This window comes from Pan troglodytes, chromosome 18, assembly GCF_028858775.2.
Source record: "Pan troglodytes isolate AG18354 chromosome 18, NHGRI_mPanTro3-v2.0_pri, whole genome shotgun sequence".
NCBI classification, from domain to species: domain Eukaryota; kingdom Metazoa; phylum Chordata; class Mammalia; order Primates; family Hominidae; genus Pan; species Pan troglodytes.
In genome coordinates this window covers 27,417,396-27,431,800 of record NC_072416.2, presented here as the reverse complement: position 1 = coordinate 27,431,800, position 14,405 = coordinate 27,417,396, and the positions used below count along the sequence as shown (strand labels likewise).

The following is a 14,405-nucleotide window of genomic DNA, read 5'->3' as shown; positions in this document are numbered from 1 at the left end:
CTCTGATCTGTGTGAACTATGCATCTGTTCTATAAGCAGAATTAAAGTCACTTGGGAGTGAAATGGGACATAAATGAAGTAATGGCTGTACAGGATACATGAGGAAAGCATAACTGCCACATTTCAAGTGATTAATTCTTACACCTGAGATGATAAACGTAATTTAATTTTTTTCTAGTAAGAACAATTTCCACTTATGAAAACTTCATTTCATCTAAGAGAAACAGATGATATAACGAGGCAGCAAGGGTGCAATTTTATTTCATTAATCAACACAAGGGGAACATCAGCAAAATGAAATGTAAAACCTACGTGACAGGTTCAGTTTAAGCAAACAGAGCTAAATGTACAGTGGAGAATATTTGTCTTGGAGGTAGGGTATCTGATGAGATAGTGATGAAGGCAGTAATGGCAATGATGGCTATGATCTGCTGACCACTGATGTGTCTAACCCTGTTCCAGCACCTAAGTGCCTGAGATGCATCGTCTCATTCATCCTCAAAACATCCCAAGAGGGCCACCATAAAAAAGAATGTGATCATGTCTTTTGCAGCAACATGGATGGAGCTGGGAGCCATTACCCTATGTGAACTAAAGAGAAAATCAAATATTGTATGTTCTCACTTTTAAGTAGGAGCTAACCAATGTATACCCAAAGATGGAAATTATTAATAGGCTCTTGGGACTCCACAAGTGGGGAGGGTGGCAAGGGTTGAAAAACTACTTATCGGGTAAAATGTTCACTATTTGGGCAATGGGCTTACTGGAAGCCCAATCTCCACCAGTATGCAATATATCTCTAGCAGTATGCAATATACCTGTATAAAAACATGAACTTGTACCCCCTGAATCTAAAATAAAACAAGGCAAGGCGTGGTGGCTCACGCCTATAATCCCAGCACTTTGGGAGGCCGAAGCAGGTGGATCACTTGAGCTCAGGAATTTGAGACCAGCCTGGGCAACATGGCAAAACTCCATCTCTAATAAAAATACAAAAAACTAGCCAGGCGTGGCAGTGCTCGCCTGTAATCCCAGCTGCTCGGGAGGCTGAGGTGGGGGGGTCATCTGAGTCCGGGAGGTCAAGGCTGCAGTGACCTGAGATTGTGCCACTGCACTCCAGCCTCGGCAACTGGGGTCTCCCAAAAAAAAAAAAAAAAGGCCCAAGAGGTACTATTAATTCCATTTGGCAGATGAGGGACCTCAAGTTCAGAAAGGTTAAGTCACTTGCCAAGTAGCTAATTGCACTCATGTGTCACTTAACAGGGCTACATTTGGAGAAACAAGGCAATTTCATTTTTGTGTGAACATCAGAGTGCCCTTACACAAACCTAGATGGTAGAGCCCACTACACAGCAGAGCCCTATGGCCTAGCCTACTGCTCCTAGGCTACAAACCTACAGTGTGTTACTGTACTGAGTAATGTAGGCAACTGTAACAGAAGGGTGTATCTAAACATAGCTAAACAGGAAAGGTACAATAAAACATGGTATTATAAGCTCAATGGACCCACTACTGGATATATGGCCCATTGTTTACTGAAACATTCCCATTAAGTGGTGCATGACTGGAATAACAGAGTCAATTAGTAGCAGAGCTAGGTCTCAAACCTAGGATTCATATTTATTTTGCCATTTCCCCATTGTCTCAACTCCCTGTTCTCACTCTTCAGGTCAGAAAAATTCCGGGCTGGGCCTGGTGGCTCACGCCTATAATCTCAGCACTTTGGCAGGCTGAGGCGGGCAGATCACCTGAGTTCAGGAGAACGAGACCAGCCTGGCCAACATGGTGAAACCCCATCTCTACTAAAATTACAAAAATTAGCCGGGTGTGGTGACACACACCTGTAATCCCAGCTATACTCAGGAGGCTGAGGCATGAGAACCACTTGAATCCCGGAGACGAGGGTTGCAGTGAGCAGAGATTGCATCACTGCACTCCAGCCTGGGTGACCGAGTGAGACTCTGTCTCAAAAAAAAAAAAAAAAAAAAAAATCCCAAAGTGACATTCCCCTGAACGGCAAACGAACTTAGAATCAAAGGTCTGTTTGGTTTATGGTCTAGTGGTTCCTTCTATTACACGACAATTTTAATTTCTGAAAATCATTAGTCCAATGTGTACAATCTAGAAATCTGACCCTAAAGTTTAGTTAATAAACTTTCAAAGTAAAATTCAATAGAAAAAAAAGAATGTCACAAAAATATCATTTTACTAGCAATCATACATTTGAGGCTGCTTAAGCTAGAATCACCAAGCCCTGTCAATTCCACTTCCTCCACAGCTCCTGGATAATGACTATACTAGATCTACTCCAATTCTCCACACTGCACCCAGAGGCATCATTCGAAAGTGCAAATCTGATCATGTCATCTCCTGGCTTAGTACTCTCCAACATACAAAAGGCAATGTTCAAATTCTTCAAGTTTATAAAGCTCTTAAAATTCTAGCCCCGCTCCATCTCTCATCGTTTCCCCTCCCTTCACCTCTGCCTGCCTGACTTCTGTTTATCTTTCATATCTCAGCTTCAGAGATCACAGGCCTCCTAGAAGCCTTGCCCAACTGCCTCCAACCAAGGCTAAAATAAAAAATCTCCTTCTATACATGTCACCAAATCCGTCTGGGTGTTGAGGTGAAGGGATTTTATAAACTGCCTGGAAGTCACAGAATCTTAGGCCCATAGAGTATCTGAGACATCCAATTTAACCCTTCTGTAATGCAGAACTTCCTAGTCAAATGTCCTTGCCTCCACTTCCCTTAACAAATCAGACTTTTCTTACTGTAGGTGTGCAGTGTGCAGCTAAGGGTTAGCATGGCAGACTGGATTGCACATTCCAAAGTGTGCCAGGACCGTCGCCTGTTCAGCTCCTGTGCTTCTCCAAGCCCATGGACTACTCTGCCAGCTAAGAGTGCCTCTGCATGCCTTACACCTAGGCCACTCTAATGATATGATTTACGGCGAACACCTATTCTTTTCTGCCTGAGACTCGGGTCCGTCCTGTATTTGTCTGACCTCTGAGGGGTCTGTCTGGAGAGGGCTGGAGACTGACTAGCTGATCAGTTATGCAAGTGTTTCAGGCTTACACTGCTGAATGAAAGAATGAGTTAAGTGAGTTACCAAGCTTTTCTGCTTTTAATTTTTGAAACTCTCTTGCAGTGCACTCCCTCTCATGTCCACTGACCTTTCTCTCTCTTACCTAGACTACTTTAAGTCTTAACTGCCTCTAGGCACCCATCATTTTCATGTTTAAAATCATTCTTGGCACAAGTTTTCCATGATTTGCACCACACCTACTATTCCATCTTCATCTACCTCTTTTCTGTCATTTGCACCTTCACCCCCAGATATGCCGAGATACAGAATTCACCAGGCAGTCCTCTTTGAACCCTGCATGCACTATTCTTTCTTGGTTGCTCTTCCTGTTTGTTTGGTAAACTTACTCTTCTCAAGGTAAGTCTTTTTCACCTTTCTAGACCCGCCACACCTGCAGTTATTCCTGACTCAATGCTCCTAAGGAACTTGGTATTATTAAACTATTATAAATATTAACTTTGATATTACCTATCATATTGTACTAAAGCTGCTGACATACTTTCGTTCACAATGAACAATTCCAGGGCAAGTAATTTTACGTATATATATACATACATTCAACTGTAAGCATGTATGTACATTGTGTCTATGTATTCCAGGTGCTAACATAGCCTTGGAAAGCAGAAGATACTTGATTAACATTTGCTGGGTGAATGGATAATACTAAATAAGATGAAAATGGCATTTCTAAAAAAAATTTAATTGCTGAAAAGACAACACTGTTAAATCCATATGACTTACACATAGCAATAAGCTATATAAAGAAATGTGTCCATATATAAGGAATTGATAGAAATAAAATTATGGGCCAGGTGCAATAGTTCACACCTGTAATCGCAGCACTTTGGGAGACCAAGGCAGATGGATCACCTGAGGTCAGGAGTTTGAGACCAGCCTGGCCAGCATGATGAAACCCTGTCTCTACTAAAAATACAAAAATTAGCCAGGCATGGTGGCTCAGGCCTGTAATCCCAGCTACTCGGGAGGCTGAGGTAGGAGAACCGCTTGAACCCGGGAGCAGAGTTTTCAGTGAGCTGAGATCATGCCACTGCATTCCAGCCTGGGTGACGGAATGGGACCCTGGTAGAAGTTTTAAATGTCCTAAGAACATATCAAATTAAATCCAGTAAATGTTAATAAGTGTAATAATATAAGAATAAAATCACTTAGAAAAATTTAAAAAGCCAAAGAGAAAATAATTTTTAAACATGTATCATCTGATCTCTCCTTTACAAAACAGAGTAGAGGTAAATTTTGCTTTTCATCTGAAAGTCTCTTATTGTAACTAAGACTTAATAACAACTTTTTTTAAATGAGGAAAAGTTCTAAGATAATTTGGCTTTGAAAACACATTTAAAATAAAATAAAGGCCTAAATCTAGTATTCTGCAGGTGTGTGTTTTGTTTTGTTTTTTTTTTTTTGGTTAAGATGTATCTTTTGTACCATGTTTGCTGGAGTTTTGATCCAAAGATGTGTTCACAGAAATGCTGTCCACTGTCGTCCACTTCCTTAGTCTTGACTGTGGCTCTTTAATACTGTTCATATCCATATTTACATTCAAGTTTGAGTTCAAGCCTGAAAAATTAAAAAACAAAACAAAACCTTAGAAAATACAGCACATTTTCTTTCTAGTAGCACAACTTCTATTTCCTAGAAAAACATGTAACTGTTTTCAAACCATATAACTGTTAATACTATAATTTAGTTATACGTAGAAAATACTTCTCCATAAAATTTTGATGATTTTAAAACTCCTTGGCAAAATAAGAGGGAGAAGAGTTTTAAGGAAGCCAGATGTATAAGTTTACTTGGAATAAAATGTATCTGTTTAGCTATTTCCCAAGTGTACCTATGCATGAAGATCTGTGGTCACTTTCAGTTGCTATCTTTTGCTTGCAAATTCTAAAGTAAAAATGTCCTGTACTAGCAATTACACCTAGGCGGGGGACAGATATATCTTAAGGCACAATTTACTTGACCTTTGCTGATGAGGCCCCTCAGACTTGGATATTCTCTTGGAACAAGAATGGAAATTTCAACCTTAGATACAGTGGTCAGAAAACTATTAAGCTAGTTTTTCTTAAAAGAGTAATCTAGGGACTATTAATATTAGAATCACCTAAAACGCTTGTTTAAAAATGAAGACTTTCCAGTGGGAGCCAGAATCTTTGTTTCACAATTCCCAAGAGGTTCTTATTCTAAAGTTCCAAATTAAATTGTTTTAAATTCTCTGGTCTGATGAGTCCATGTGATGTTAAGGTCTGTCAAATCTGAAAACTTTAATAATACAAATTCTCTAATACCATGCGTATTTTTGCAGAGAGCAATTAAATTTGCTACTCTTGGACCCATCAATCGGATCAGGAGTTGACTGTTTTTTTCTGCAGAGGTTCAGCCGGTTTATCAGGCTCTGTGGGCCACATGGTCCCGGTGTCTCCATGCAACTCTGCTGGTGGAGCACGAAAGCAGCCACAGACCCCAGGTTAGAGAAAATGTGGCTGTGTCCAACAAAACCTTACAACAGCAGGCAGTGGGCCAAATTTGGCCAACAGGCCATAGCCTGTTGCCGAACTTAGATAACTGTATTGGTATTTGCATGGGCTAAGCAGACTTTCTTAATCAAGAAGTATCCCTCACTGAGAAGCTGGCCAGAGCAGGAAATCCTATGCTTAGAACTTATGTGGCCAATTTATATGTCAAGTGTGTAGTCAAATAGGAAGAGCCAGCTCCCTTCACTGATGAGACAGAAACTTCTCCCTGTACTTGGGTATCATTCTTTTACTACTAACTGTTGTCTCTGACATCACCTGGCCACCACTAAATGGCTTCTTCAGTATTCACCCACAGTAGTAACTGACAAGGGAACTGTTTTTGGAAATGCACAGAGATCACTAACAATCCTAAGGACTCAAAGTGCAATTTATGTCCCAGGTGAGAGTCTGTGGTAATACCAGGCTGAGCCAAACCAGTTCAGTCACAGAGTGAGGCAGCAGCAGGGGCAACAGCATGCCCCAGCCTCTGCCCACAGCCCAGAACAACTAGTTAACTGATAGTCTTCAAACACTCTGGCTAACAACCAGCAAAGCTGGTTTACAAGAAACCACTGTATAGGAAAAGAGAGAGAAAAAAATCAAAATAAACAGGGCATGAACAACCAATGGTTAAAATATAATCAAGGGCACAAGAAAAAAGAGACCTAGGAAAGAAACAACATATAAGCTCAAAATCTCTGCCCAGTGAATAAAAGCCTGGAGATAACAGAGAAAAAAGAGTGGGTGGGGGTGGGGAGTTGCATGTATAAGAAAGGCAATCTCCTTTCTTACCTCCATTTTTAAATTTATATCAGTAATCATTTATACATACTTAGACAGTAGTTAAAACTTCAAGTTCTGAGAGCTAGCAAATGTGACTGTGACCATCCCCAGCTGTTTCACCAAAACAGCACTGCTCAAAAATTCTCTGGTGTACTGTTTCTAATAAGAACATCAGCCTTCCCACCCTTAATATCCTACTTAAGATTAAGACAGCTAGTCCTTTAAAAAGTGAAATGTTTCCTTTATTCTAATGCACTTTAAACGAGTGTGGAGTTTTTGAAATAGTGTGATTTTGAAGGCTGGGCATGGTGGCTCATGCCTGTAATCCCAACACTTTGGGAGGCCAAGGCAGGCAGATCACCTGAGGTCAGGAGTTCCAGACCCGCCCAGCCAACACGGTGAAACCCCAAATCTACTAAAAATACAAAGATTAGCTGGGCGTGGTGGTGCACACCTGTAATCCCAGCTACTCGGGAAGCTGAGGTGCGAGAATCGCTTGAACCCGGGAGGCAGAGGTTGCAGTGAGCCAAGATCTCACCACTGCACTCCACCCTGGGTGACAGAGCAAGACACTGTCCTAAAAAAAAAAAAAAAAAAAGAAAAGAAAAGAAAAGAAAAATTGTGATTTTCTTGAGGAGAGAGACCTTCCCTGAACGTGGAGCAGGTTAAAACTAGGAGAGGGGATGGCAACTCTCTGAGAGGGAACAGCTAAGAGATCAATGTAGCTTTCATGAAGGAACAGAGCTGTAAGGCTACGTGTGAAGGAGGCATGCCTGTGATACCTAAGCATCAGTCCAATACTTGGGCCAAGGAGAAACCCACCTATAGGGAAGTTGCTGAAAGCATTTATTGGTGATGGCCCTTTTTGCAGCTCAGGTGTAGTGTGGGGCATGACATTGTCAAGGAAAGACTTCATGGCTGGCTGATGGAGTGGCTGCTGCTGAGATGGTGGAGTCTGCTGCTTCACCAACAGGTTTGGATCAAGTTGACGAGATTGTTGCATCATTTGCTGCTGCACGCTAAGAGGTCGACCCTTAAAACAATGAAATAATTGGAAAAAATTACTGGGGGAAAACATCTTTACAGAAAACTACATATTCCTCTCCATTTTTGAATTCACTTTCGTCTCAGCAGAAAGGTGAATAATCACTGTATAATGTTCACATAACTCATGGGCAACCAGCAGACTTAATGAAAAACATACTGCATTACATCTTAGTAAGATTGTTTTAAGAAAGACATTTCTGAATCTCTTGCTACAATGGAGATAAGCAGAGTTTATTAACACAAAGACAGCATTGCGAGTTGCAGGGCGGGCTCTACCTGCTGGTCTTGCTGCGGCCGGTTCCCAGAAGGCACGCTTCTCTGACTCTGCGCCCTTTGCTGCTGCGCTAACAATCGCTAGAGGAAAGAGGGCGAAAAGGTTGTTACTATCACACCATTACAAAGTGTGTGCTTCCAAATGACGACAGCAGATGGACCTACAGAGGCACGACGTGATCTAGCCAATGCCAACATGTCTAGCATTATCTAGTATCATCTCTTCCTTGGACTCTCTGGTTTCTAGTCACTGCTGAAATTCAGTCTTTAGTTCAATCTAAACTTTCACTTCAACAGAGAAACTTTTCCTAATCATCCTACTAACACTAGCACCCTAGACTTGGCTGAGGTCTCCTCTCACAGCATTCTGCACTTCTTCAAGACATTCTTCACAAATGTTCACGATCTGTCCCCCCCGATAGACTGTAAGCTCCATGAGGACTATGACTACGCCTGTTTTGTTTAGTGCACTATGTCCTGCACAGAGCCTAGTGTTTGGCATACAGTAGATGCTCCATAAATGTGTACTAAGAAAGACTACGACTCTGCTTACCTGTAACTGGGAGATCTGAGAAAGCTGGTTTAGCTGGGATAGCTGGTTCAGCATGGCTACCTGTTGAGGGCCAAAGAGTGGATTCAGGCCACCGTTGTTTGGTGCATACTTCAGCAATGAAACTGGAACCTTAGGATCACAATGGTAAGTTAATGATCTTGATAAAATAACTCACACTAACTACACGTACTGTGTGTTTTCAGTTGTCAATAGAGCAGTTAAATTTGTGGACTATTCACTGGGGGTTATAGTCTTTGTCTCTGTCTTACTAACTGACCACTCACTTACACTTTTTCGTGGGTTAAGTAAAAGATGACAGAGGTGCATCTTAAACTAGCCAATTTTACTTTGCTTTTGTCCTACTCTCAAGAATGTTTTAAAGAAGAAAATGGTAAATTTTGGATTTAAATTATCCTTGACTTTTCCTTCCTACAACCTTTTGTAATAGTTAATTCAAAACTAGCTGAATCTCAAAGATGCCAATAAATATGATAATGCTTAGTTAGCCATTTTATTCAAATACAAAATCATGCAAGATCCTTTTTGCAGGTAAACAGGAGAATGTAAGGAAAGCTTATTTACCTGAGGGGAGAGTAATGGAGGAGGCACTTGAGCACGGAGATTAGGCTGAGATGAACTAAGAGGTTGTGCTGGAGGCTGCTGCATGCCCCGGGGTTGTGCTGCTGTGTTTCCAACACCAAACATACTGGGATTGCCATTCTATAAAAACAAACAGCAACAAGTAACAGTGGGATTCTTTAGGGACAAACATCTCATTACCACACTGTACTATGATTTAAACACAGTAACTACATGTAAGAGAGATCTTATTACTAATACAAATCATTCAACTGAGAGCCTAAAATACACATCTGGACTTACCTGTCTAACAGAATTCAAGTTTTGCATACCCAGCCCTGCTATGGAGCCAAGGGCCTGGTTAGGTAGTGCACTATTTGAAGGGGGAAGCTTCATGCTTTGACTGGACATAAACTGCATGTTTTGGGATTCATCTGCTACAATGCCATCCTGATTGGACAGACAGAAAGATGTGCAACACCAGCCAAGCAAACAAGTGGAAGGGAGAAATCATTGCAGGAACAGAAGAGAAGTCACATGACATTCCAGCATCAACAGGAAACAGGTAGAAAACAGAAGAGATCAGATTAGTGTTAATTCTAGAGCACACAAAAAGAGCCAAACATATTTCATGGGATTAAGAAGAAAAATATAAATGCAACCTCTATGCTAAATTGAGACATAAAAAGACAGTGAACTTCAAAATCCAGTAATAAGATTTGGTAGTGGATTGTAACACTTTATATTATATAAAAGGTTTTAAAATATTAGTGTGAAAATTACGCTATGAAGTGTACTGGTTTATCAAGTCAGAGGTAAAAGTAAAAAACCTTACCTTATCAAAATAAGGATTGCGCTCCATGGAAGACTCTTTGGAAATCTGAGGCCGAGAACCAGGGCCTTTCCCGACCGTTCGATTGTAATCACCAATATTTAGGCTATGTTTATCTATCTCCATTCGTTTGTCTTGTAACATTCCTAATAAAGGCAGGAGACTGTTATCAAACAGGAAGACAACCCAATTGGTTTCAGATAAATTTACAACAAAAGCAAAACACTCACTTTCCAAACTGAAATGACTTCAGCCAAGACAAGGGTATGTGAAAAATACACCTGCATTTCATAAATTTTGCATTCCTCACAAGTGAAGTCGCAATTAGGAGATACTGTTATTTTACTGAAATAATTAACTTGAAATAGACTAGTGAACAGAAGGTGGCTGGCTGATAACCTCACTTTTTTTTTCTTTTTTCTTTTAGACAGTCTCGCTTTGTGGCCCAGGCTGGAGTGCAGTGGTGGGATCTCGGCTCACTGCAACCTCCACCTCCTAGATTCAAGCAATTCTCATGCCTCAGCCTCTCGAGTAGCTGGGATTACAGGAGTGTACCACTACACCTGGCTATTTTTTGTATTATTAGTAGAGATGTAGGTTTCTCCATGTTGGCCAGGCTGGTCTTGAACTCCTGACCTCAAGTGATCCGGCCGCTTCGGCCTCCCAAAGTGCTAGGATTACAGGTATGAGCCACCAGGCCCGGCCTCGTTTTAAAAGGACTCTTAGGCTACATAACTTAAGGCACCTTTAGCCATCTCTAATCTGCTGAGTTTTATAATACAGGTAAGTTTCCATTAACAAGTAATAAAAACAATCAACACCCACTGTGATAAACCACCATTTAATAAATGCTTGGTTTATGTCAGTCGCCATTATAAGTGCTTTTTCTTTTCTTTTTTTTTTCTTTTTTTTTTTTGAGAAGGGGTCTCACTCTGTAGCCCAGGCTAGAGTGCAGTGGCGTGATCTTGGCTCACTGGAACCTCTGCCTCCCGGGTTCAAGCAATCCTCCTGCCTCAGCCTCCTGAGCAGCTGGGATTACAGGCACCCACCACCACACCCAGCTAATTTTTTTATTTTCAGTAGAGACAGGGTTTCCCCATGTTGGCCAGGCTGGTCTCAAACTCCTGACCTCAGGTGATCTGCCTGCCTTGGCCTCCCAAAGTGCTGGATTCACAGACGTGAGCCACTGCACCTGGCCTATGAATGCTTTATGTGTACTAATTTAATGTTTGTAACTCTACTGTTATCGCCCTTTTAGCAGATGAGGAAACTGGACACCAGACAGGGTAACATCTTCCCCTCTCTTAGGCTTTGCTCTGTCTGCTCCTCTCCTCATTCTGACTGCTCTGCAATAAAAAATGATCTTCTCTCCTGGAAACTTTTTTCCTGCAAAATCTTTGCTGGATATAGCCAGCTCCAGCCCAAAAGCTACTGCTCTATTTCAACAAATCTTTTAAAAGTGGACAATGCTCTCTACCACCCATCCTCACCATCTGTCCATTCTGGTTTCTCTTCCTCTATCCATGCTGAGCTCACCTCGGGTGCTTCTTCAATGTTGGGATACTCTGCGGCTGACAAAGTAGACTCAGGGTCTCAGTCTTTTGACTCTCTCTGTAAACTTGCTTTCCTTAGACTTCATTCACTATCAGGGTATCAGCAGTCACTCCCATTCAAGTGATGCCCAAATATAAACATGTAGCTTAGACTTCACAACTGAGCTCAGTCCCACATTTTTACCTGCCTGCTAAAGCACATCCACTTCGATGTCCCATTGTCACTTTTTTTTTTTTTTTTTTAAGACAGTGTCTGGCTCTGCTGCCCAGGCTGGAGTGTAGTGGCGCAATCTTGGCTCACTGCAGCCTGTGCCTCCCCGGCCCAAGCAATCCTCTCACCTCAGCTTCCTGAGTAGCTGGGCCCAGAGGCATGTACCACCACCCCCAGCTAATTTTTGCATTTTTTTGTAGAGACAAGGCTTCACCATGCTGCCCAAGCGGTCTCCAACTCCTGACCTCAAGTCATCTGTCCACCTTGGCCTCCTGAAGTGCTGGGATCACAGTCATGAGCCACTGTGCCCGGCCTCATTGTCACTGTTAACACAGGTTTTCATCTCCCTATTCCTCATTCTCGACGTTTTCTCAATCCTCAAATCTCATCCATCATTTCTTTGCAACTGCTGTTCTTTGAGATGTCTGCCACCACCATAATACTTACCTTTACTACTCTCATTCCAGGTAAGTGGAAAAGGAAAACAATTCTTAAAGTAGCTAAGAAGTACTGTTCCAGTCATGAATCTGGTATTTAAAAAATCCACCTTTCACACTTGTTTAAGAGCCCTCTCTTGAATGTCAATAATCCTTACCACAGCTCCCTCCTCTGTTCTCTCTCCCTGTTAAGATGTCATAATTCACTGATAACAACTAAGCTAGCCATTGTGAACTCTTTCCCCCACTCTCTTCATCTAATCCTGTAACCAATTCCAACCAGTTCTCCTAAGTCTCTCTCCAAGCTGTTCCTTCTTGATAATTCACATTATTTTTGCCTATGCAAATACCTTTTGAAAGAGTAGTAGCGGCTGAGCACGGTGGCTAACACTTGTAATCTCAGCGCTTTGGGAGGCCGAGGCAGGCAGGAGTTTGCGACCAGTTTGGCCAACATGGTGAAACCCTGTCTCTACTAAAAATACAAAAAATTAGCTGGGCGTGGAGGCAGGAGAATCGCTTGAACCCGGGAGGCAGAGGTTGCAGTGAGCCGAGATTGCGCCACTGCACTCCAGCCTCAGTGAGACTCCAACTCAAAAAAAAAAAAAAAAAAAAAAGAAAGAGAGTAGCATGTTACATTTTTTCCACAAACCATTCTCCAACACTTCTGCATCCCTTTAAAAAGAAACTCGAATGTGGCAATCTCCCCTCAGTCCACCAGTCCTCCAGTAAGGTCCATTAGTTACCAATGACTACCCCCGAGCCCCACTGTCAAATCCATTCCCTGACAATCAGTTTTTTCTTTTCAAAACTCTGTACTCACCTGGCGTCTGAAAAATTATTCTACTCTAACTTGTCCCACTTCTGCTTAGGATCACTCCCCTAAATGCCATTATTCCCCAGGACTGTCTTCGGTCCATTATCCTCCAACTCTCTCTAGTCAAACTATTCCTATAGCTTACACTATCATCCACATCTAATTAATTACACTTCATATCTCCAGCCCCATCTATTCTGAGCTTCACATCCAGATTTTCGACTGTTTACTGGACCAGATGGTTTTCAGAGCACCTTCAAATGCAGTATCTATCAAGCCTGCTATTCCTGTATTTCTTAACTCAAATAATGACCATTTATTTATTGTCTCTCAGCTCCAAATTCACCCTTTTTGACTGCTCTATGAAAATATATCTGGACTCTTTACATTTTTTCCTCAGCCAGCTGGTACTGAGGCTTTGTCAGAAGAGGGAGCTCGAGAGACAGGGCAAGAGGAAGGGTGTTGCTTCCTGGGCCAGCATGTGGACTTGGTAGGCACGGGCAGCCCTTGCAGCTTCTCCATTGCCTGGTGGGTCAGCAGCACTCTGTGGGAGCTTCTCCCAGCATTCCCCTCCCTCTTACATCACAGTTGTGCTGCAGTGTCTCCGGTGAGATACCTCTCCATGAATGCCTTTTCCCAGGACCCTAGAGGGCAGATTTCCCACAGGTTCCACCAGCACGACATCATAGCAACTTCCGTGCCATTCAGTGAGCCATGAAGGAGGCAGAAACTTGTCCTAACAGGAAAAGGTTCACATTCTGGACACAGATTTTTGTTGCCTGTAAAGCTTCTGTTATCCACAGCCTCACAGGATGCCTTCTCCACTATCGGCACTCTTCACAGCCATCATGTCTTACTGAGGAGCTCATGTCACAGCAGAGGAAATACAGGACTGTGTTCATGCCCATGGAATTAACTGGTCTTACCATATATGCCATTGCCTGAAAGTAGCTAACCAAATTAATAGGCTTACTAAAGAATCAGTTACAAAGCAAGTTGGGAGACAACATCCTAAAAAGGTGGGCATCTGTCGTAGGAGGATGCGGTATGTGTCTCTCCAATTACTAGAATTTGTAAGCTGTGAGAATCAAAAGGTGAAAGTGTGAGCAGCTTCTCTCACAATTATACCTAATGAGCCACTTACAGAACACTCACTTTCTGTTCTGACAACTGCTGATTTAGAGAACTTAGTCCTTGAGAGAGAAAACGCTTCCAACAAAAACCGCAACAATGGCTCCACTGCCCTGGAAGATGAAGACTGCTACAGGGACATTTTGCACTCCTTGAGATATGAACTAGCAAACAAACAAACAAACAAACAAAACTAGTCTACTGGCTGGGGTAACTGATGTGATTACGAAATGAAGGCAGTGAAGACTGTCTGGAACCCAGGGGATTCTGTGGGATGCTTCTTAGTATTTCCATACCCAGTAGTGAAGGCCAATGAAAACCAATGGCAACCATAAAAGGCAAGGACAACTGGGGGCTCAGATCCTTTGTGAATGAAGGTTTGGGTTACTTAACTCCACCAGCTAAAGAACCAAGAGCAGCTGAGGTTCAACCTGAAAGTGAGTTAAGTACAGAATAGGCAGTGAAGGGAGGAAGGCACAGATACCAATGATGGCTTACGAGCAATTACAGAAATAACAATGGTAGTAGATTTGCATATTTTCTATTGTTTCTCATATGGATGTGTTAATTTGT

General features: G+C 42.1%; 1 protein-coding gene across 38 annotated transcripts in view; it reads right to left on the bottom strand.

Annotated features, from left to right (window-relative positions):
• Nucleotides 1-14,405, bottom strand: part of TNRC6A (trinucleotide repeat containing adaptor 6A) — a 217,814-nt gene that overhangs the window by 12,266 nt on the left and 191,143 nt on the right. For 23 of the 38 annotated variants that reach the window (XR_001710268.4, XM_016929644.4, XM_016929646.4 and 20 more), the window contains 7 exons: nucleotides 9,690-9,832; nucleotides 9,158-9,304; nucleotides 8,858-8,995; nucleotides 8,276-8,404; nucleotides 7,726-7,803; nucleotides 7,225-7,435; nucleotides 4,532-4,663 (listed from right to left, as the gene is read on the bottom strand). Coding sequence is in view for 37 of the 38 variants with exons in the window: in XM_016929644.4 (XP_016785133.2) it covers nucleotides 4,532-4,663; nucleotides 7,225-7,435; nucleotides 7,726-7,803; nucleotides 8,276-8,404; nucleotides 8,858-8,995; nucleotides 9,158-9,304; nucleotides 9,690-9,832 (978 nt within the window). In the remaining variant the exon portion in view is untranslated. The remainder of the gene's footprint in view (nucleotides 1-4,531; nucleotides 4,664-7,224; nucleotides 7,436-7,725; nucleotides 7,804-8,275; nucleotides 8,405-8,857; nucleotides 8,996-9,157; nucleotides 9,305-9,689; nucleotides 9,833-14,405) is intronic. The other 15 variants (XM_016929651.3, XM_016929653.4, XM_054668326.2 and 12 more) reach the window with 3 other exon arrangements.